This window comes from Alexandromys fortis, unplaced genomic scaffold (assembly GCF_014885135.2).
Source record: "Alexandromys fortis isolate MF-2015 unplaced genomic scaffold, M_Fortis_MF-2015_v1.1 scaffold_131, whole genome shotgun sequence".
Lineage (NCBI taxonomy): Eukaryota > Metazoa > Chordata > Mammalia > Rodentia > Cricetidae > Alexandromys > Alexandromys fortis.
In genome coordinates, this window is record NW_026068023.1 from 266,485 (window position 1) to 289,075 (window position 22,591).

A 22,591-nucleotide genomic window follows, 5' to 3' on the forward strand; every position below is an offset into this window, starting at 1 on the left:
TCTTTTTCTTTTTTTCCAGTTGGAAGGTGCCCTTGAACGGGAGAGGAAAGCCAGAATGAAGTGTGAGAGGGAGAAGCTCAAGCTGGAGGGGGAGTTAAAGATGAACCAGGAGCGTACAGAGAACCTGGAGAGCAGCCGATGGCAGCTGGCAGAACAGCTGAGGAAGTAAGCACCTTTCAGTGGCCAAGGGATTCCGGGAAATTTTTTTTTTTTTTAGAGTAAAGACTTTATTTTATTTTATTATTGAAAATTGATTCTTATTCTTATACAAAATATTCTGTTTAATAAGATAAGACAAAAAAACATCACTTTGAGGTCAGACCAGGCAACAACAGAAGGAAAAGTGTCTGAGGAACAAGCACTAGAGGATTCTGAGAAAATTTTAAGACTGGGAGGAGCAGTGTTCTTGTTTTATTTAGCATGAGATTTCTAGGCCACTAGATAGTTCAAGATGCAAGACAGTGACTAGAAGCTTGGGAAAGGGATATTTTCAATTTGATGGACTCTATTACACAGTTGAAAAAATAAAGACACAATCTTGAGGGTATAGCAGAAAGCATCTCCCTAGAAGGTGAAAATTTTGGAAGTAATAAGGCATAGAAGAGGTGAATTATGAAAATCTGAGTCTATGAAAAGTGGTCTACTTCTTTTACTTGTTATAAGACCAGTGGAAAGATGAACATAGCAAAAACCCGACTGTGATATGAAGCCTGGGAAACCTGATCACTTAATGTTTTCTTTGTCAGGTACAAGTGCATTAGTATTTATGTTGTGTATCTTTGCAGACTGTATAAACATTAATTCTTAAAATCATAATATATTACATGATAAAAATTATGGAAAATTTCCATCAGTTCCCTTAATTCTCTGTACCCTATGGAACTGACTGGAAGATGGCTTTCTGTCTAATTCTGCTGCTGATGAGATGCAATTTAACAGTTTACATCCTTTATATTCTAGAGTTTTTTTTAAAATAATACTTCTATAAAATAAGTGAAACAAAAGTAAGATCCAAAAACAAGGTCAAAACTGAGAACATATCAAAGTTTGGGTTCCCAGTTTGTCAAGTGAACAGCTTTGGGTTTTTGGCTTTGCTTGCATGTGCATGTTGGCCTAAAACATGCTCTTGGCAATGGTTGATGAATTTACTATTCCTAATTTGTTACACTTCACATGTGTCTATGGTCACCTTACGAATATTAGAAACTGCTGACAAGACTCCCTTTGTAGTCAGTTTGTCAAAGTGAAGAATATACTCCACACCTTTGCAGGCTGTATGCTAAAGTTAGAAAATACTGAGTGTGTGTCACAGGCTGAGTCTAAAGTAAAATCTATGTGGGACCATGTATAAGCATGTCCCTTTTATTATTATATGGGACAAGTTATGTTATATATCTATACACGTATCTATTCCTACAATATGATAGATTCTACAGTAAAAAAATGAAACTATTCCTACTATTTTACATATTCCTTCACACACACAAGACATTTGTGAATACTTGGAAAAAAGTTTAGAAGTAGAAGGATGCATACCAAACATGTGATTTTGATTTATAGAAAGATGTCAGGGATTATGTATTAGTCATCAGATCAAATGTAATGTTTATATTTTTACAGTAAGAATTCATATGCTATTCTACAATTTTAAAGTATTTGAATATATGTTATTATTCTGACACATTATCATTGTCTCATTTTCCTAAACAGAAAAGAATTTGAAATGAGTCAGATGAACTCAAAAGTGGAGACTGAGAAGAATCAGGTATCTCAGCTTCAGAAGATGGTGAAGGAGCTTCAGGTATTCAGTTTTTAGATAACCCTATGTACCAGTGATTAGACCCATGAATAATGGTTGGCTTTCCTATAACCCATACCCGTAGCCAGCTGTAGACAGAGGGAGTAAAAAGCAGCAGTTAAGAAGGTAAATGGCCTCCCACAACTTTGTGACCCTGGAGGGATAATTACCTCTTAAGCTTAAATTTCCTTTCCATGAGAATAATACCAAGTAGCTTGTTCTTTGAACTTTTGCTATGGATTAGGCCTTTTACTAAATCCTGAGCACATAATTTTTAACACATTAATCTTGACAGCTTTGAGCTCAAATTATTAAATCCAATGATATGTTTATGTGGGAAGAACAGTACATGACCTGCTGGGTCATTAGTTTAGTGTTTAACTTTTATGGTTGAAAAGCAATTAATTTGAAATTCAACAGATTCTATAGCTATTCATAAACCCAAAGCATTATTTGATAATGGACAGCAATTACAAAGTTTCAGACTAAGTGGTTATTTTACACTACATCTCCATGTTATAAGGCAATTAAAAGTAGTTATTGCTATACACATATGCAAACACATATGCGGTGTGTTTTTATAGATGTCTTTTATGTCACACTAACATCTCAATAATCCCTCCTTTTGGTGTTTATCTTCTGGGATATTTTAAGCCCAATAAGGAAAGCAGTTTCATTTCTTGTGAATGTGCTTTATTTTCAGAAACAACATTGAACACCAAACATTATATTTTCTAGGTATATCGTCATATGACACTTGACTTTACCCAAAATAAAATAAAACTCTCAATTTACCCAAAAATATGCCTTAATGACTCTAAGAATTATTTATGAAGAAATGCTTCTGAGGATTTTGAGGCAAGCATAGTATTATTTGAGAAATGGTAAATATTTCAGATTCAACAATTAGTTGTCAGATACCACATTTACTTGTGGATAAAAATTAAATTTTAGAAGCACTTGCCCTGGGATACCTTGCAAACAAAACTGGTGGACTACTTAGCTGGCATGGCCTAGAGAAATAGCTTTCTCTAAGCCATTTTATTTAATGTAAAGGAAAACATTTTCTAAGCAGTCTTTCCTTCCCTTCCCTTCTCTCCTAACCTGTGTCTATTTCTTTACAAGATTAGCGAATATCTCTGGCCTGGCAGCACTGAATACAATGACTCTCTAGAGGTTTCCAGGGCTTGTTGCCTCTTCACTGGAGTGTCTGGAGCTCTAAGTGTTCCATCAACACTTCCCCTTGCTAAAGCCCCTTCCTGTAATGGTATCCCTGATGACTATTCACCTCAGTAGTTCCCGTTCTTCCACCAATTCTAATTCACTGCTGCAAACCTACTACTTGGAGTCTGAAGACTAAGAAACAAGCTGACCAACTTTACTTGCCATGTGTGTAGGGTTGAGTAGAAGTCATTTATTTTTTTTCTTTTCTTTTTTACTTTATTACTTTAAAAAAATTCCAACCCAAATTCCCACACCCTTCCCTTCTCCCACCCACTCCCTACAACCCTCCCTTCCAATCCTAAAAGAGGACAAGGCACCTTGACCTGTGGCAATTCCAAGGCCCTGTCTACTACATCTAGGTTGAGCAAGGTATACATCCAAAGAGAATAGGATACCAAAAAGCCAGTACATGCAGTAGAGACAAATCCCAGTGCCACTGTAAGTGGCACCTCAGTTTGACCCAACTGTCAACCACATTCAGAGGGACTAGTTTGATTTCATGCTCGTTCACTCACAGTCCAGTTGGAGTTGGTGATCTACCATTAGCTCAGGCACACTGTCTCAGTGGGTGAACCCCTCATGGTCTTGACCTCCTTGCTCATATTCTCACTTCTTCCACTCTTCAACTGGACCTTGGAAGCTCAGTCCAGTGCTCCAGTGTGGTACTCTGCCTCTGTTTCCATCTGTTGTTGGACGAATAGATGTTACTTCTTAAGTGCAAGTTGCTTGAATGGGTATTGATTCTATTGTCAGTTTTTTAGAGTCTGTAATTGTTGAGGTAGTTAACAAATATCCGAAAGATATTGTATATCTAAGTCACTATGTTATATTTCTATAAGCTCCCCATAAAAATTGTTCTTAGCATAAGAAAGATGTCCTTTTTTTTGAAAGAGGGAAACTCTACTAAGAATCTCTCTCTTTGTATAATTAAATGATAATCTCTATAATGTAGGACTGGGGATCTGGAAGAATTGAAAATTGCACTTATGTTTCTTGGTACTGCTTTGGAGAAAAATTGATTAATTTCTTGGTGTTCAATTTCCTTTAGTTATAAACTAGAAATGGAAAATATCATCTTTGCTTTCTAAGTTGAGACAAAATTAATGTAATCACTTTGTTGCATATGGAAGTATATCACAAGTAATTATTACAAGTTGAAATTATTTATTCCTCCAGGCTCACATATTAAATTTGAAAGAGGAACTGGAAAATGAAAGAACCACCAGAGCCAAGGTAGAAAGAGAGAGAGTTGACCTCACTCAAGACTTAGAAGATTTGAAGGAGAGGCTGGAAGAGGCTGGGGGGACCAGTTTGGCTCAGATGGAGATAACCAAGCAACAGGAAGCAAGATTTCAGAAGCTTCGCCATGACATGGAAGAGACCACGAGACACTTTGAAGCAACCTCTGCCTCTTTGAAAAAGAGACATGCAGAGAACCTTGCTGAGCTTACAGGCCAGGTAGAACATTTACAGAAGGTGAGGCAGGCGCTAGAGCAAGAAAAGAGTGGTCTGCAGCTACAAGTGGATGACCTCCTGACCCGTGTTGAGCAGATGGCCAGAACAAAGGTAGACATTTCCAAACTTTCCTTATAGATATCTGAACATGGAAGCGTCAGGGGAGGGGAAGGCACAGAAAATTCAGAAGGATCACTAGAAATGTTTGCTAATGGAAGGGGCAAGTGTTTCCTGTGTAAGATTACAGTGACTGAACCTTGCCTTTCACGTGTGATGCAAGTACTGTACTGCTGAGTTATAATTCCAGTCATCTTGGCATTTTCTAAATTTCAAGACAGGGTCTCATTAAGTTGCCCAGGGTGGACTGAACAAACTCTAGCTAAGAAGGGCTTTGAGAATGCAACAAGTTTGAAGTCATGTGGTTGCCCTGCCTGGTGACTCCTGTGCATTAAAATAGTGGAGAATTGAAATTCGCCAATATGACAGATCATCTGTAGTTCAGTCTGAACTTCAAAGCTCTTCAAAACATACCCTACATTTAAGGTAGATATAACTACATCCTCATACTTCCTGTACTTTATGGACCTACATAGTTAATAACATGTGGATGTCATCAAAGAGAGCCTGTTGAAGTGTTGGTTTGAGCCTCATATGGGTCGGCAGGCGAGACGAGCATTGCCATATAGGCAGTAGACACTTGGAATATCTTTGTACAGTGAGTCTTGAAGTCCACCAAACGTCACAGGCCTCTTCTTTGAACTTCTTGGCACTTGAGGCCTTCATATTCTGACCTTGTGCTAGATGGAGTATCAAGTGTGAGGCTCATGTACTAGCTGTTCCAGTTGGTTAAACAGTGAAATATGCTTATATTCATGAATACAGATGGTTACTGAAAATAGCAAATATGTAAACAAAAAAATTTCTTTGTTTGTCTTTGGGAGCTGCTGAGAAATTAACTATTTTGAAAACTCACCTTGCAATAAAGCATCTATGCTACCCTCCCCCTCACCCCCATGGGGGTCTCTATAAAGCTTATCTCTTGCTCTTTCTTTTCATCCCAGCCACCTGTCTTTACTTCCCCAGACTTTCCTGAAAGTGTTCACTTAAGTTATTATTGCAGAAATCAGTAATGACCTCACTTTCACCAAGTAGCATATATAAAAGCAAAGCCACCATGGCCACCTGCAGTACGTTATTCCCTTTGTGCACTTCTGTCCCTGGCACCAGTTCTTCTAACCAGTCAGGCTCTAAGCCTCCATCACTTGCTTTTTTCCTGTTCTTTGTTTTCCATTTCCTTATCGAAGCAGGCCAATTCTTCATTGTCTTTCTGATTTTCCTCCCCATTTTCTAATTGGTCTCTTATCACTTAGCAACTGGACTGCTAAGTGATTTCCTAAATTATCTTTTTTTTTGTTTCTAATCTTTCATTAATCCAATACATCCCTATATTATACTACCTATATTATACTGCTCTAAGGTATGAATTTATGGAATTATGAACTCCAAATGTCTGCCTTCAAGATAACCCATCATCAGGTTCAGATTCTGTTGCCACCAGTTCTAGATTCCATTCCTTTAGTTATTTTCACTCAAATTAAAATGTCTTTCACCAAATATCTACTTTTCCATAAGTTCTCTCTCTCTCTCTCTCTCTCTCTCTCTCTCTCTCTCTCTCACACTCACACACACACACACACACACATACACACACAAACACACACACACACACCTGTCCTTCTTTTATTTGTTTGTTCATTTCTTGCTAGTTTTTTTGAAACAGGGTCTCATCATGTAACTTTGGCTAGCCTGAAACTCAACATGTAGACCATGTTGGCCTTGAACTCACAGATCCACTTGCCTCGGCCTCCCAACTACTGGGAAAAAAAACGTGTGTGCCACTACACCTGCTATCTATTAGGTTTTTCTATGCTAATTCTCTTCTCTGAAATATTTGTTTTTTTTTTTCTGTATTAAAATTTTACCTGCTCTAGAATTATTGTAGCACTTTTGAGATATTTATTCTTGCATTTCATAGTCTTTTAACTTGAAGGAAAGTGTCTCTAAAGCAGAAACTGAAGCTTATTTTGCTTATATTTGCAGAGCCTTGTGCAATCTGTAAGGTTGCTGGCATATGCCTTTTGCCCAAAACATCACATTTAAACAGCAGAGACTAGGTTCATCTCCTAATCATATGTATGTGTGTACACAATAATGACCTGTTTTGCTGCTTTCAATAGCTTTAATAATATAAATTGACTCTGTGAACTGAGAAAATAGCTCAGTAGGTAACGATGCTTGCTGCCTGAAGACCCAAGTTCAATCTCTTTGCCAGTTGACACATACAGGCAGAAGAGAACTGACTTCAAGTTGTCTTCTGATTTCCACGTAAGCTCTGTGGTAGTTGTGCCTGTTGTGCTTAACGTGCTTGTGTGCATGTGTATGTACACACACACACACACATACACACACACATGCAATAAAAACTTAAATTGTGCTCTCATTCTTAAAAGCATAAATATTATACTGAGCTTTTATTTGGGTTGTTAATTTTACCTTTTAGCAAGTTATAATGGTAAGAATGTCAGTGTTCAATGGAAGTTAAGGCATTTTCAAATGAAAAGTATTTTGATAGAGAGCCCCAGGGCGATTTAGAAGTGACAGAAATTCTCACAGTTGTTCTTTTGCATTTTTTGAAATGTGTCATATTTAGTCATCTTAAGAAAGAGAATTAAGATGAATGTGTGTCTCATTCATTTCCTCTTCTCCCATATCAAAATAGAATATTTATCGTTAGGCTTAAATTGAAGTTCTTTTGAAGTTACAGTTCTTTTGCAAGCTATATTTCTTTATAGGCAACTTTTAGATAAATATCTATATGACCTGTTTATGAAGTACTTTATTGGTAGAAATACTCTACCAGTTGCTAGCACTTGTAGACACACACCCTGTGAAGCTATGCCTAAAGGAAACATTACTTTTCTGTCTCCCCAGGTAGGTTGATAACTTGCAAGTATGTGCAGCTCAGCAAGCTGTCATCACATGGAAGACTCCTAAAATCCTGCCCCTCTGTGGCTAATTTTTTCCCTTTTTTCCAGTGAGAGGAGTTATAGATAACCATCATTTTTCATTCTTTTCAGAAAAATATGTAATACAGTACACCCCAAGTTATGAACATAAGTGCATCTTAACAGCCCTCTATGCATTCTTAAAAGCAAGCTCAATAGTATCTCACTTTCTATAAATCAGTACACATAAATTCAAACCCATCACCTCCTCTTGAAAGAGGTGTTTCCTTTGGCATCCCTATCCCTGGCATCTACTTTTTCCTGGTTCTTCATTTTTAGCAGAGACATCCAATAAGTCCATGGGTTAGTGCCATTTCTCATCAAAGATTTAAAATATGATAGTTTATATAGTAATATAATATAGTAGTACATTCTCCAGGCTTCTAAGTGGCCCAGGACTTGAACAGTATGTGACAGCCAGTGCATCTGTCAGGTAATCTTTAGCATCTCCTTTGTGTTCACTCCTTCATGTGATAGATGTCTAAGATGTAATATTTTATGTTTTCTTTCATATTTTTCCTTTCTAATTACAGCCACACAGGCAATTTTAGCTCAAATTTCCTATCTGACACTTACTGTCTGTCTTATGTAGTCAGGATAATAAGTCTCTTGGATACTGGTTTCTTTTAGAAAACAAAGCCACCTTCAACTTCTGAGGACTAGTGTGAGAAAAGAAACAAATGTGCCACCTGCAATGGTCAGAATCGTTGTTGGATAGGTGACCAAGCATATTCAACATTCAAAGTATGGTTTGCAATTGTGGGTAACCTACGTGGATCATGGTTGTATCTTTCATTGTGTAAAGGATGTTTGTTAATTAAGCACACCTGGCAGTTAACATTAACACGATGGCCCCCATTATAATAGTGGTATTGTATGACAACCTGGTGGTTGATTTTCTGCCAGCTTTGGCTTCTCAACTACCAACAAGCCTGTGTGTACTGTAGAGCATCTGTAAGCTGGGACTTCATGGTGTTTTTTGTCAGCCTCCCAAGAGACATATGCTGGAATTGGTTCTCCTTCTTTGCTAATCTTTGAGTGATATCCTATCCAAATAATAAGACAAATACTTGGGTTGTATTTTAGGGAGAAAGTTTGAGTATGATGTTAGTATGAAGTCTCTACATCACCCAACCTTTTACTAAATTATACAATAATTTGAATGCTACAGGTGTTTATTAAGTGCCCATTGCATGCTGGGTATTCATTTGGAGATATAAGAGGATGCAAGTTAGTAATTGGTTGTGGGAAGTTTAGAATACTCACTTGTATAACTTAGAGAGCTCCAATACAACAATCCCCAACACAGCACATGCTCCAACCAGAAATGGCTCAGATGCTTCTCACTGGTCTTATCCTGGAATGCCTCTAAATTTGCCTGACCACTACCATTAGTGTTTTATCACAATTAAGCTAACATTGTAATTATCAGATTCACCACTGTCTCTCACCTTTTCACCAGCTCTCAGTGTTTCTTCAAATTCCAGAGTGTATGCTCTTGCATCTCCTTATTTAATTTCTACAGTGTCCTTTCTTTAGAGAGATAATGCATTTATGTGGCTTTTTTTTTCAGAAATTGAAATTTAACGCATAATATAAAGAGCCTAGGAAAGGTTCATTAGCTTCTTCTGTGGTTATTTTTACAATCACTGTCATTAGTAGGGAAGAGAGAAGGCACCCCAAGACAGTTTATATATGGCTTTCACAAAGACCACAGTTTAGAGTGTATAGAACCACAGAGCACACCCGTAATTTATCATTTCTGTTCATATAAATAATGAGAGTGAAACTACAATAAATTCTTAGGTAGCCATCCACTCGTATCTTGTATTTCCGCCTCTCTGAGAACCTTGAGAGTCAAATTACTCACATGAGTTTCCAGAGTGTATCAAGAATCTAGTGATTAGACTGGCTGCTGAAATCAGGGGGAAGTAGGAAGGCTAATATATCCCCGTCAGCAAGCATGAAAAGCCGATTCAGAGAAGCTAATGGTTGAAACCAAAGTGTTAGCAGGATTGTTTTGAGCCTCAACCCTCTTGACCAGAGGGTGCAGTTTCTTAGGTAGATTTTTTTTTTGCTAAGCTATTGGAGTTCAGATCTGTGTAGTTTCTCCTGTTAACCCTGCTCATTCTTGTAGATTTCTTTCCCCTCTTTACCCATCTTTCTTTAATATATTTAAACTTTATTCTAGGCACCATGGATCTGATATTAAGGAGAACATTTACCCCCAAGAAACATTTTAATGGAAGGGAAAGCTAACTATTTAATGTAGTATTATGAAATTATTATATCTGACACTACATTGGTATTTAACATGCTTTCTTCTCTAGCAGACTGTAGAGTTCTAGAGAGGTTCCTATGAGCCAGGGAGTTGGATTTTAGTCTGAAAAGCTTTGACTTTTTCTTTTCAAGGTGTTAGCCTTAGAATTTGTTATTTGCTTGCTTAATTTAAAAGATATATTTTTGGGGCTGGAATGTGGTGGCCTACACTTTTAATCTCAGAACTCGGGAGGGAGAGGCAAGTGGAACTCTACGTGTTCAAGGCCAGCCTGGTCTACAAGAACTAGAAAGACTCTAAAGCTACATAGAAACCCAGTCTCAAAAAGCCAATAAATAAAGAAAGAATAAAAGAAAGAGACAAAAAGAAAGAAAGGAAGGAAGAAAGAAAGAAAGACATATATTCCTAATTGTTGTAATAGGAGTGGCGGGCTATGTTCCTGGCACCTGGCCACCCACACGGCTAGCTTTACCCGAAATAATTACATGGAAACTGTATTCCTTTAAACACTGCCTGGCCCATTAGTTCCAGCCTCTTATTGGCTAGCTCTTACATATTGATCTAACCCATTTCTAATAATATGTGTAGCCCACGAGGTGGCTTACCAGGGAAGATCTTAACCTGCGTCTGTCTGGAATGGGAGAATCATGGCAACTGCCTGACTCAGGTTCTTTCTCCCAGCATTCTGTTCTGTTTACTCCACCCACCTAAGGGTTGGCCTATCAAATGGGCCTAGGCAGTTTCTTTATTAATTAACCAATGAAAGCAACAGATTAGAAAGGAATCACTCCCACATCACCTAATGCTGCTCGTGGCCTTTACTCCAGAAGCAGAAGAACTCATACAGGTCCCAGAGCAAACCATCACCCCCCCAAGTAGTTAGTAGTCCCAAGTGGACTTTTTCTGACAACCCTAATCTTCTTTTGAAACTCACAGGCAAATGCTGAGAAACTCTGTAGTGGGTACGAAAGGCGCCTGAATGAAGCAAACACAAAATTGGATGAGGTGACTCAGTTAGCAAATGACCTGACAACACAGAAGATGAAGCTACAGGGTGAGAGTGGTGAGTAGGTATGAGCTTCCCCTGTGAGTAATCCCAGAGCCTCATGAGGTACAGCGGAGGTGGTAAGTACCCATACACCAGTGGGCACGGAAAGGTTCTTGGTTGATGGTTAAAGCCTGGGGATTACCTTGCAGATGTGTCCAATCTCTTGGCTTTATAGCACAATAGTAACATTTCCAAGGTCATGCTCAAGAACTATACAGTCTAGATACAAAATATATTATCCCACAAAAAACTTACTCAACAGTTTAAGTTTATAGTTTTTTGTTGAGTCATATTTATATCTATCCTGAGGGAGATTGAACATGTCTGAATGGCATGCTTCTTGGTTGGAAAAGGTCAGCACTCTGCTGCTTTAGGATGTCCTGCTGAGAAGAAAAGCAATGTGAAATTGTCAGAGTAAGTATCACAATCAAAAGACAGCAGGACAGACTGTCCACACTGCCCATTAGACATGATTTTTTGTGTGACTTCTATCTCCCTGGATCACTTTTAATAAGGATCCTATGCCACATTTATACTCAACAAAATCCATACCTGATGCAATAACATGCTTTTTTTATGTCATGTCTGGCATCTTCTACCTGTTGCTTCTACTAGTCTGCTTTAGCAGCATAGACCTCTATGGTGAGTTATAAACTCCAGGAACATCCCTGACCTGGAACAATTTATTCATTCCATGGAGGCTCAGAGATGATGGTTAACCAAGTGGCTATGGTGGACAAGTTAAGACACTGCTTAGATAACATGGTGTTTGGACACTGTCAACCCACTCCCTCAATGTCCTTCTGTACTACTTTTTCCTTCACACAGACTTTCTACTTGACATAGCAACTGTCCTCGTTTGTCAGAATATGAGTTCAAAGAGGGCAAGGGATTCTGTTTTGTTCACTGACATAATGCCGGTCACTTAGAACACTATCTGGTAGTTGGTGTTCTATAAATATTTGATTAAAATTAACTGTAGAAAAATGTCCCATAGTTGTTACTACCAAACATTACTGGTTATTTAAATTTGTAAATTTTTATATAGTAATATATTTGGGGTTTTAAAAATGTAGCATAAAGATTTTTTGTGTCTCATATACTCAGTCATTTGCAATGCCTGTTCATAAGCCTTCAAAGAAATGGACAGCTGTCTAATTAGCCTTAGCTTTTTTTTTTGTTTACTACAATTAGCACATGAGTAGATATCTGTCTTTTATTTTAATTACTTTTAGTAGTATGTCTCTAGAGGTAGAATTCCTAGGTCAACAATATGTACAATGTATTTGTGATGTCCAGAGGTGAATAGTTTTAAATATTGAAGGTCATAGGCTTTATGGGACTATTCTATAAATATGCTTCTTTTTATATTACAGATCCAAAGCATTAAAATTTTACAGGTCAAGAGATGTTTGCTGAGATGTTGCAGATACTAACCAAAAAATAAAAGGACATAGATCCTGAGATAAAATCCTTACACTACCAGCAATATGGCCAGATTATACTTGAAATAATGTCTACAAGATCTCAAGGCAGGATATGCAAATGCATGGAGAAAATGGCATAGATTGCTTATACTGAAGTACTACTGCTTATACCGGGTTGAATAATAGGGGCAGGCTAACAGCAAAGAAGAAAATAAAGTATTGGGCAGCGAGGATAGTCCATGAGAGTGACCTCTTGCACTTCCTGATCAGTTCTACAAGGTGCTGTCTCCATGACCAATGCTACACATACAGAAAAAGAATACAGAACAGTGTTTATTATACACACACACACGCACGCGCGCGCGCACACACACACACACACACACACAGGCTTAGACGGAAGTTGTCAGCTAAACTAAACCTCTCCTTTATTCTCTTTCATTCTCCCACATGAGTTTAAATTTAGAATATTTCAATGTTTTTTTTATTTATCAAAAAGAATGGCTAAAGGCTGGTGGTGGTAGTTTATGCCTTTAATCCCAGCACTTGGGAGGCAGAGGCAGGTGGATCTCTGTGAGTTCAAAGCCAGCCTGGTCTACAGAGCTAGTTCCAGAATAGGTACCAAAACTACACAGATAAACCCTGTCTAGGAAAACCAAAAACCAAACTTAACCAACCAAACAAACAAACAAAAAGATCAATGACTAAAAGGAATGAGTTGGAAAAATGGAAAGTCTAAAAATCTAGAAGAGGGAATCATTTTTTATTCTTGTAAGGATACCAAGTAGGATCCCTTTCCTATGCCATTGGGCCTTGTTATGCATTCTGCTGCTTAATAATTCCTCTTAGGAATTACCATTTCTCTCCTGCATTTCACTTCAGTCTCCCCTCCCTCCCCACCCTTTCTGGGCTGAGACTCCAGACCCTCTGCTGTTTATTTTATTCCTTTCTGCTGCTACTATCCAAGTTCCTCATGTCTCTTCTGTGAACATCTCGTGTCCTCTTTCAGAAAAGACCCATACTGTACACGTTCACCTTTACCACCAGTGGGCATGGCTTCTGTGATGAAAGTGATTTCTTAGCCTCCACCCCTAATTAATTTGAGTTTCAAAGATCTTTTGAAAACAATGGTTTATCCGGTGGTTATTGCGGTTTGGCTCACAGATCCCAAGTAAGCCTGAAGACTCTTTGGGGAGATGTCTATAAGATTAACATAACCTCATGAGGATACATAAAACCTGCTTTCTCTTTGAATTCTGTTTCCATTCTCACTGATAGTGTACAAGCAATGACAATGCAAAGAACTGGAACCCCCTACCCCAAACCCAGCCAGTAGCATTATGATACACTAGTGGTCACATTCACTAATATGTACTCACAGTTTAAATGTTTCACTTGGGAATGTCCATAATAAAGCAAAAGAATTAAACTGTGTCATAATCTCAACTCTAAGTATGCATCTATAATGTTTTGTGTGATAAAACAAGAAATATATATAAAGAACTATTTCATGCTGAAACTGATTGAGTGTCTCAAGTTCCAACCTGAGCTCCTGTCTTAAATTTTTTAACACCTGGTTTTGCTGTGCATCCAGGCTAACCTTGAATTTGAGAATGTTCTACTTCAGGTCCCAGAGTCCTGGAATTTCAGTGTGTGCCATCCAATTACCAGTGACTTTTTAAGGGAATGGTATCTTAACTTGAAAGGACAATTGAGAATCAAACTATGCTTATTCAGATCAATATATTTGGCATATATTTTCTCCAAAATTAGCAATGTAAACTTGCCACTTCAAGCTTCTAGTCAAACAGAAATTTTAGGAAATATGTGTATGGCATTACAACCTTAAAAGCTTTCAGTTAGAGATATTTCTGCAAATATGGGTTTTGCTTTGTGATGTTGGGACTCATTACACATGTATGTATGTAGATATATTCCTTCTTCTTGGGTTTCTCGGTACATGGCTCTTAATATGCTTAGGATCTCTGGTGTGCTGAGTGGTTTTTATGCTAATGATGGCTGATATGCTAATTAGGAGACTGGTATGCTAATGAGGAGGTTGATGTCAGGGTCTTCTAGACAACTTCAGGAAAGGGTCTGATCTTTAGAAAGACCAAGACATTCACAGAATGGGGTACTTTTAGATCTACCCTAATTTTTCTGGAGAAGAGAAGGGGTAAGGGCTTAATTGACCAGCAATGAAAAATGTTTTAATTGACACATCTGTATAAAGAAGCCTCAAAATAGCATAAATCCATAATCAAATAAGCTATTGCCAATGACTAGAATCCAGGACTTCATTCCTAAAGAAATGGAGGTTCCTGGTTCTTTATAATGTCCTTTGAAGTAAATAGATAAACTGTGTCACTTAAGTGACATCAAGGAACAATGCTGTGGGAAGTCTGACTTGTAGTAGGTGGATCAGAATGTATATGTGACAGTTTAAGATGGACATGTTCATGGGACTCCAGATGACTGGCATCTAGAGAGGAGACAGTTGGGGCTAAGTCCTGATATATTGATCTGATTTTTCCTTTGCAGAAGGAGTGACATAAGAATCCAGTACTGAACTACGACAGTTAAGCTACTTTTCTATCTATATTAGTAGTTTATCTGTATCTAGAGCACAGGAGGTTCTAAACAAAGCAACTGACATGATCTGTTATCAACTCATACTCACTGCAAAAAAATTGGTTCTTTTAGGGTTCCTTTCTGTGTCTGGAAAAGGCTCATTGCCCTAGTTTCGCCAGTATGGGACTGTGCAGGCCTTCTCAAAATATAAAACACTATTTGGGTAGGAGTCCCTGTTATGATACCAAAAGATAATAAGCAGGAATGCCAATCACTGAGAAGAATCATAATTCATTTATTTTTATGAAACCTTTTCCCAGGTGAGTTCTTAAAAAGACTGGAAGAGAAGGAGACCCTGATAAGTCAACTTTCCAGGGAAAAGAACAACTTTACTCGGCAAATTGAAGAACTGAGAGGGCAGCTAGAGGAGGAGACCAGGGTAATGTGTCAATCATTTCTCACCAGTCACATGGTATATGTTTTAAAAGCATAAACACAATGCTTGGCGGTAAGCATCAGGATCCTCTCCTGAAAAAGAGAAGAAGGAAGCACTCAAGAGGGGAAGTCACTTGCTTGTACCATAAAGAACTCTGATAACTAAGGAATTTTATTATTAAAATTCCATGTGCAGTAGTCAGATTTAGGGCAAAACATATTTCTGCCATGCTTCTTGCTTGAACTGAAGGTCATCAGAGCCAATCATGTAATCACCCACCAAGAAGTGGTATATTTACCAGTAAGTTTTACTGCACGGATGTGTAAGATTTACTCCTGTTGTTTTCTGATTGTTTTTTGTTCTTTGTTCCTTTCAGTTTTTTCTTTGGTTGACTTTTGTGGTTTTCTATTGTGATGAAGTTTGATGCTTTTTATTATTTACATACTTGCATTACCATGGAATTTTAATACACACATGTGCCACATCACTTTTTTTTCCATTGGGGAGAAGTAAAAAACAACTATTCACCACAGATAGAGCAGGTATCAGCATATTAAAGCGAAATTTCTTCCAGGTCCAGTATGGTGGACCAATGAGTTTATTAGGGTTACCTAAAGAAACAGGGGTGAGTGGAAGATAGCACCAAGAAGACCCCTGGGAAACTCCTGGGCAACCACACCAGAGGAGTCCCATGGCATGAAGCACTCACCAAAAGGGGCACCATTGAGAAGTCCTGCTGGCTGACATACTGGCAGCTATACTCCCCAAATCCCCCACCCCTCGCCAACTTTCCATTTTCTTTACACTTGAGGGGAGAGCTCTTGTTAGACTATCACAGAGAGATTTGTGAGCCTTGTCAGTCTCTTAAACCTTGAGTCCACGGATCTTTCTCCTCCCTCTACAACCCAATGTTAAAAGTCCAAGTCTTTGGGAGAACTCCTGAAAGACACCCTAGCTGCTCTGTTCTGAGAAGGCAAGAGTCATCTTATCCAGACCAGTGTCCAACAGTGTGTGGGTGCTTCTATGATGGTACTTAACCGTTCTTTTGTGTGGAGTTGCTTTTCTCCTTTAGTTCTCTGTGTTTCTTCTGAAACCAGTCTCACAATGATGAGTCCTCTCCCTTTTGCATTACCCTGGATTGCCTTAATTTCTCTTTCATTGTTCAAGGATATCTTCCCCTCAGAATCTTATTATACCCTTCCACTTCCTCCTGGCTTGTAAAGTTTCTTCTGGGAGTCTACTGTTAGTCTAATTGGAATTCTCTTACATGTGAATTAGTACAGCTTTTCTAGTTTTATAATTCTCACTTTGACTTGGATTTCTAACTTAGTTGTGCATAATATCATGGTGTGGACTTCTATTGGTCAAAACTATTTGGGGGTCATTTCAGAACTCTTAGAACCCGGTGCCTATTGTCTTTTCTAAGACTGTTGAGATTCCACAAATAATCTGGTTGCATTTCCCCACCCCCTGGTGTTTAGAAAATTTTCCAAACTTGAATATTTTTATTTAGTGATACCTCATAAATCTCAGGCATTTCCTTTCTACTTCTATCCTTATTCTTTCAACACCACTGGGTATCGCTACTCCTCACTTGCCATCTGGGAATATGTGACTGAGGATGCTATTAGCTCAGCCATCTGCTCAGAGACAAGTACCTGCCTGAGATGGTGCTGTTTTGTTTTAAAGTGAAATAGAAGGATTAAATCTTCCTCTTTCTTGTTCAAACAAAATCTGGCTGATATAGTGTTAAACATAAATCATAGAACCTAACTGATAATGAAGGCTACCTTCATGTTTCCCACTATCTTTATATGTCAAGCTTTTATAATATTGAAATTCATGCAGATTGCCATTTTTTAAATATATGTTTCTTTTCTATTTTTTTAAAGGTTTATTTGTTAATTATGTATACAGCATCTGCCTATGTGTATCCCTGAAGGCCAGAAGAGGGCACCAGATCTTATTATAGATGCTTGTGAGCCACCATGTGGTTGCTGGGAATTGAACTCAAGATCTCTAGAAGAACAGTCAATGCACTTAACCCCTGAGTCATCTCTCAGACCCTTCTTTTCTGTTTTAATGACAGTTTAGACACTCTGTCCCTTTTGTCACTTACCAAAGTCTTTCTTTAGTATTATCTGACTGGGTTTAAGTTCAACCTGAATTTTATAAGTCGTGTTAGCTTTACTGGAAAAGTATGTCACTTCCACGAATCTCATTGTTCATGGCAAAATATGTGTTATTTTTTCTTTTACGTATATATAAAAGTATGTCTTTTACAGTCTCAGAGTGCCCTGGCCCATGCATTGCAATCGGCCAAGCATGACTATGACCTTCTAAGGGAGCAGTATGAGGAAGAACAAGAGGTCAAGACTGAGCTGCACCGGGTTCTCTCCAAAGGCAACAAGGAAACAGTGCAGTGGAGAACGAAGTATGAGCATGATACTATCCAGAGAACTGAAGACTTGGAGGAAGCCAAGTGAGTAGATCAAGGCTATTCTCTACCTGGAGTTGGCGCGATGAAGAAGAATGAGTGTAATGACAGTGTCTCCTGGTGGTGTGTGCTTAACAAATCTTTCCTGAGCTTTTTTTTTAAAATAAGCCCAAGATGAAAACTGAACCCATTACTACTGGCAAGAAGCACATACTCTGGAGGGGCTAAAATATTAGAATGTAGGTGATTGAGACTATGAGATGGTCTTAAAAGAGGGTGGAAAAGGCTCGTTCTACAGACATGATAAAAATCTTTTTGGAAGATAGGGTGTTGGGTTATGCTTTAAGAATTAGGCCACTGACTCTTGAAATCCTACATTTTATTTAGTACAACAAATAATTGATTTCATATATGTATGTGTGTCTATCATTAGAGTCACTGGGTGTTTAGTATAGAACCTGGAGGCTATCAAGCATACTATAGAGATGGGACAGCCAGAAACACATTATTATTGTCATGTCTTATGGGACAAAAGCTCTTTTAAAGACCTCATCTTTGGGTTACTCCTAAAGTTAGACTATCAGGTCAACAGCTAATGATAAACAATAGTTTGAAAGCTATTCTAAAGCAATTTTAGGAGTTGGGAGACTAGCTCTTTGAAGATCCAGCACCAAAAGTAGAACTAAAGTGCTTATCTGCTTACAGATTGAGTGGCTGCGCATTTATGAGAGAAAACATAAAACTAATTCTCCGGCTTACAACCATTAAAGGTTCACCTAAAAGAATATGATTTGATAGCTTGACATAGATCCAAGAAAGATCAATACAATTCTTTTTGGCTTCAATCAGAAATAATGTTGTTTCAGCTCCTCACCTGAATTGTAAGTGCGGTTGCTCTGCCCTTGCAGAACATCTGCTATACTGTGTCCCAGAAGGGAACCAAGTAATCCATCTGTATCCACAGTGGTTCATGAAGAGCTTAGGAATGACACTTACTAAAAATAACTGCAGCGAGTGTTTGAAAAACCCTGGACCCCAGAAAAGTGGAGCATTGACCAAAAATGCCTCTTTATATAAAATCTGTCATTCACTTCTAAATAAACTTTTTGTTTGTTTGTTTTCTGTCTAAGGGTTGAAGATTTCAAGTGAAGGCCTTTATTTACCATTCCATTTGACAGCTGATTCTTTGGATAGAACGGACAGAAAGAATATAGAGCGTGCATTATGATCACATGTATTTGTTATAATTGGTTCTGTAGTAGGTGATTGCCAAAGACAAATACTGCATAGCATGGTAATATTTAAATGGTTTTGTTTTTATATGATTTGAATATTATGCAAACAAGCTTTTACTGTCTCACACGTTTTTTCCTGTTCACCCTGGGAAGCCAAGCAGCTATACAGAAGTGGTAGGTCCTATGATTCCCAGTTAGAGAGCGTGAAAGATCCTTTCCTCTGGGCCTATTTACTGCTTCTGCTGTGAGGATAATATTTTTAGCTTCTTAACCTCTCATATCTCTTTTTATAAGCTAGGCAGTTGAGTGAATATGTGCCGTTGGCAAGTTAAGTGTAAAAAGTAGTAGTTGTAGGTCTGCAAGTCCAGTTCCAGGGGGATCTGATGCCTCCGGCCACAAGGACACCAGCAATCACATGGGCTTGCCACATGCAGACACGGATAGCCACATGTAATACAAAACAATAAAGGCAAATCAGTAGAAAGATTCTAACTATTGCGTATATACTTACTCAAAATATCTTTTTAATTATATGTTTGTGTTTGTGTGTTTTACCTGCTAACATGTGTCCTTCATAACCATGAATTCCCAAATATTTTCTGGTTCATTGTAGCATTTAATAATCGTAAAGGTCCTATAAGGTAGTGGATGTCTTATTCACGTTGAGCACAAGGAAAAGATTCATGTTTTTAATTGTCTGTGGGCTTCAAATAATTAAAGGAGATGGTATCTGACTTAAAAAAAAAGTAGTAGTTGTATTAAATGAAAAAAGTTATCAATGAAGTGAAAGGGATAAGTGTGTACAGTTGGCTACGGAATTTCCCAATTACATATTAAAAGTCTCCAGTCTTAGTGGAGACCCTCAGTTCTGAGAAAACCAGCCCAGTTTTTCCAAACCAGAGAGAATTTCTGGCTCCAATCACCATAGGCATAGTTAAAATACATGTGATGATTTAGTTGCCTGCTCTTTGAGGCTGGTGTAAGTGCAAGAGTCTCCTGCTAAGGAAGTGCATCCAAATGTGACATTAGAAGTCAGTGAGCAAGAAAGAAGGAGAGCCAAGGGCCTTTCAGATAACAAGCATGTTTTGGATTGTTCTAGAATCCCAAGCACAGTGAGACTTATCACACTGCTTTGGGGGCTACTTGTGTAGTGCTTGTGAATTACTCAATTCCTTTCTCATACAGTCACAGCAGAGCAAAACTGTGGTACTGTACAGTTCATTTCATGAAAGAAAACGTGTTTATTTTAATGAAGGAGTACAAATGGCGCAGCTGTGTTTCTGCAGGATGTATAGGCAGGAAAACACACTTCATGCATTGTGATTCCCAAGAGTTCTGAACTGCATGACAGAGGAGTACGCTGAGCTATCTCTCTAACATAGAAGATACTGGGTGACACAGAGTCTAAACAAGTGAGGCCCACTAACAGAGCACTGTGGTGGGTGGGTCTGGGATGAGTGCAAATCTGGGGGTTGGAACTGGGGAGGAAAAGACACTGCAAAGAAAGAACTGTCAGAATTGGAAAGCACAATAAAAGGAAAAGGATGAGAAGGAGAGCACAGGAGAGTGGAAGCTGTTATAATTAAAAAAAAGCCATGCGGGGGGTGGGGGGGAGAGACAGAGGTCATCATGTGACCAGATCACATGGAGAATTGAGGAAGGGGAGTCCCAAGACCAGAGAAAGGTAGGGAGTCTTAGGTTGTTGTTGATTAACAGTACCTAATTGAGAGGTGCCTCTGACTTGTTCAAGGGAGTCTAAGTTGACTCCTTGGAGCTCACAAGAATTCTTTGAGTTTGTGAAAAGATAAGTTTTAGACACATTAGCCTTACCACTGTTTATAGCCTATATTGAAATTTATATTATAGAAATGGCAATATACTCATACCATAAGCATTAACACTCTTTCTTCTATCCAGAAAACTGTGACAGATGGTTTTTTTGCACAATGAAAAGCACCTTTTAAATCTATAGTTAGAGAACAACCTAAGGGAACTTAAACTCCTGAGTTTGTGGCTCTGATCATATAGTGGTAGCATGGTGTTTAGTACTCTGCCAGAGCTAGATTAATATCCTATCAGAATTCTATTATTGTAAAGACTATGACTTTTGAGAGTTTTAGTGTAAGAGTAGCATACAGATGGAAAGAAATCTGAAACATTTTATTCTTTAATATTTCTCAGATTACTTTCTCCTTATCACCACTTCAGCTTTCCTATCTTTAGTCCTTTGTAACTTGTATTTACACGCCTTAATAACTTGTATTTGTATCCCTTAAGTCACTTTCTTAGAACTTAAAACATTTTTAGATCCTCTCATCTAAAGTTTTCATATTATCACATAAACTTTACACCTTAAAACACGTTTCTTTTATCTGATTTACCAAGAGATACAGGTGACTGATTATTATGGGGAGTCATTACAAAGTAAATTCCTGTAAACAAGGGAATGGTAATTAGTTGCCCTGAAATCTGTTTTGCGAGTTTATCTCTTTTCTGAGTGTGAACACAAGGTAAATTGTGTCTAGACTTAGTATTAGTTCTAGAATAATGAGGCCTGTGACCCGAATTTTACATAGAGAACGCAGAAGGCAGCTAAAGCCTTGGTTACTGCTGTTAAATTGACAAAGTTACCTCTAGCCTAGTCATCAAACAGTATCAGATTTCTGAGAAGGATAATTTTTACCTGAGTTAGCAATTAAAATGACAAATGACAGACTTACTTGCTGGCTACCTAGACAGCTACCCAGGGTCCTTCATAGTCATTGAAGGCAGAGGTCTCAGGAGAGTTGACTGTCGGGCTCAGAAAATCTGACAGACTTTCCTTGTCTAGGCAACTGTGAGGCATTCGACTCCCCAGTATCCTGTTGTCCACGGTCTGAAGAGAGTCTTTGCAGCAGTTAAAGTGAAAGGCAATGTTTGCTCAGTGGCTGGCCCTGCTGCATTTGAAGCAGGTTCAGGGTGGAGGTCCTTCTTTTCCCATCCATCTTCTTTGGAGGAAATAGGGATGCTTCCAGATGCTGGCATGGCTATCTGTTACAAAAAGCTTTTAAATTAAACATTTTAATAGCTATACTCTGCAGATCTCTGAGCATTTGAGGACTGTGTGTCTATTACGTATATCTGAGTAGAAAAACTTTATTTCTAGTTACTTGTTTTAAGAGAGCAGATTTGTTGTGGGTGGAGGAGGCAGGTACGATTTTTGCATGAAGTGGGTGCCTTTGGAAGACCCTGCCAAGGTATGCCACTAATCAAACATATCACAAGCAGAAAAGTTAGTGCAAGAGGAAATTAGAGACAAAAAAGAATAAAAGGCAGAAGATGAGGCAAAGAGAATGAGCTCTGCCTGTTGGGCACTTTTAAAGGGGGCACATGTAACATAGCTGCTGGCAGAAAGGGACCTGGTGACATGTAACTGCTTTGGCGGCAGGGGCAGGTTGTTGCTGTGGAAAATAACTTTGAAATTCTTTAATGAAAGAAGCAGAGTTAGAATGAATAGAGAGAGTTTGGAGCAAAGATGAGATAAAGGTTGAAAATAAGGTATCCCCTTCTAACTATGGGATCACTGGCAGAATGTTGCAAAGGTCCCATAAAATACTGGGATATAGGATGCTGGGAAG

General features: G+C 38.4%; 1 protein-coding gene across 1 annotated transcript in view; it reads left to right on the top strand.

The window, feature by feature from the left end:
• Myh15 (myosin heavy chain 15) overlaps positions 1–22,591 on the top strand; it is a 133,075-nt gene that overhangs the window by 64,043 nt on the left and 46,441 nt on the right. Inside the window, exons 25-30 of the mRNA XM_050163433.1 lie at positions 20–165; positions 1,711–1,801; positions 4,199–4,588; positions 10,757–10,883; positions 15,187–15,305; positions 17,588–17,784. Coding sequence (XP_050019390.1) covers positions 20–165; positions 1,711–1,801; positions 4,199–4,588; positions 10,757–10,883; positions 15,187–15,305; positions 17,588–17,784 — 1,070 coding nt within the window. The remainder of the gene's footprint in view (positions 1–19; positions 166–1,710; positions 1,802–4,198; positions 4,589–10,756; positions 10,884–15,186; positions 15,306–17,587; positions 17,785–22,591) is intronic.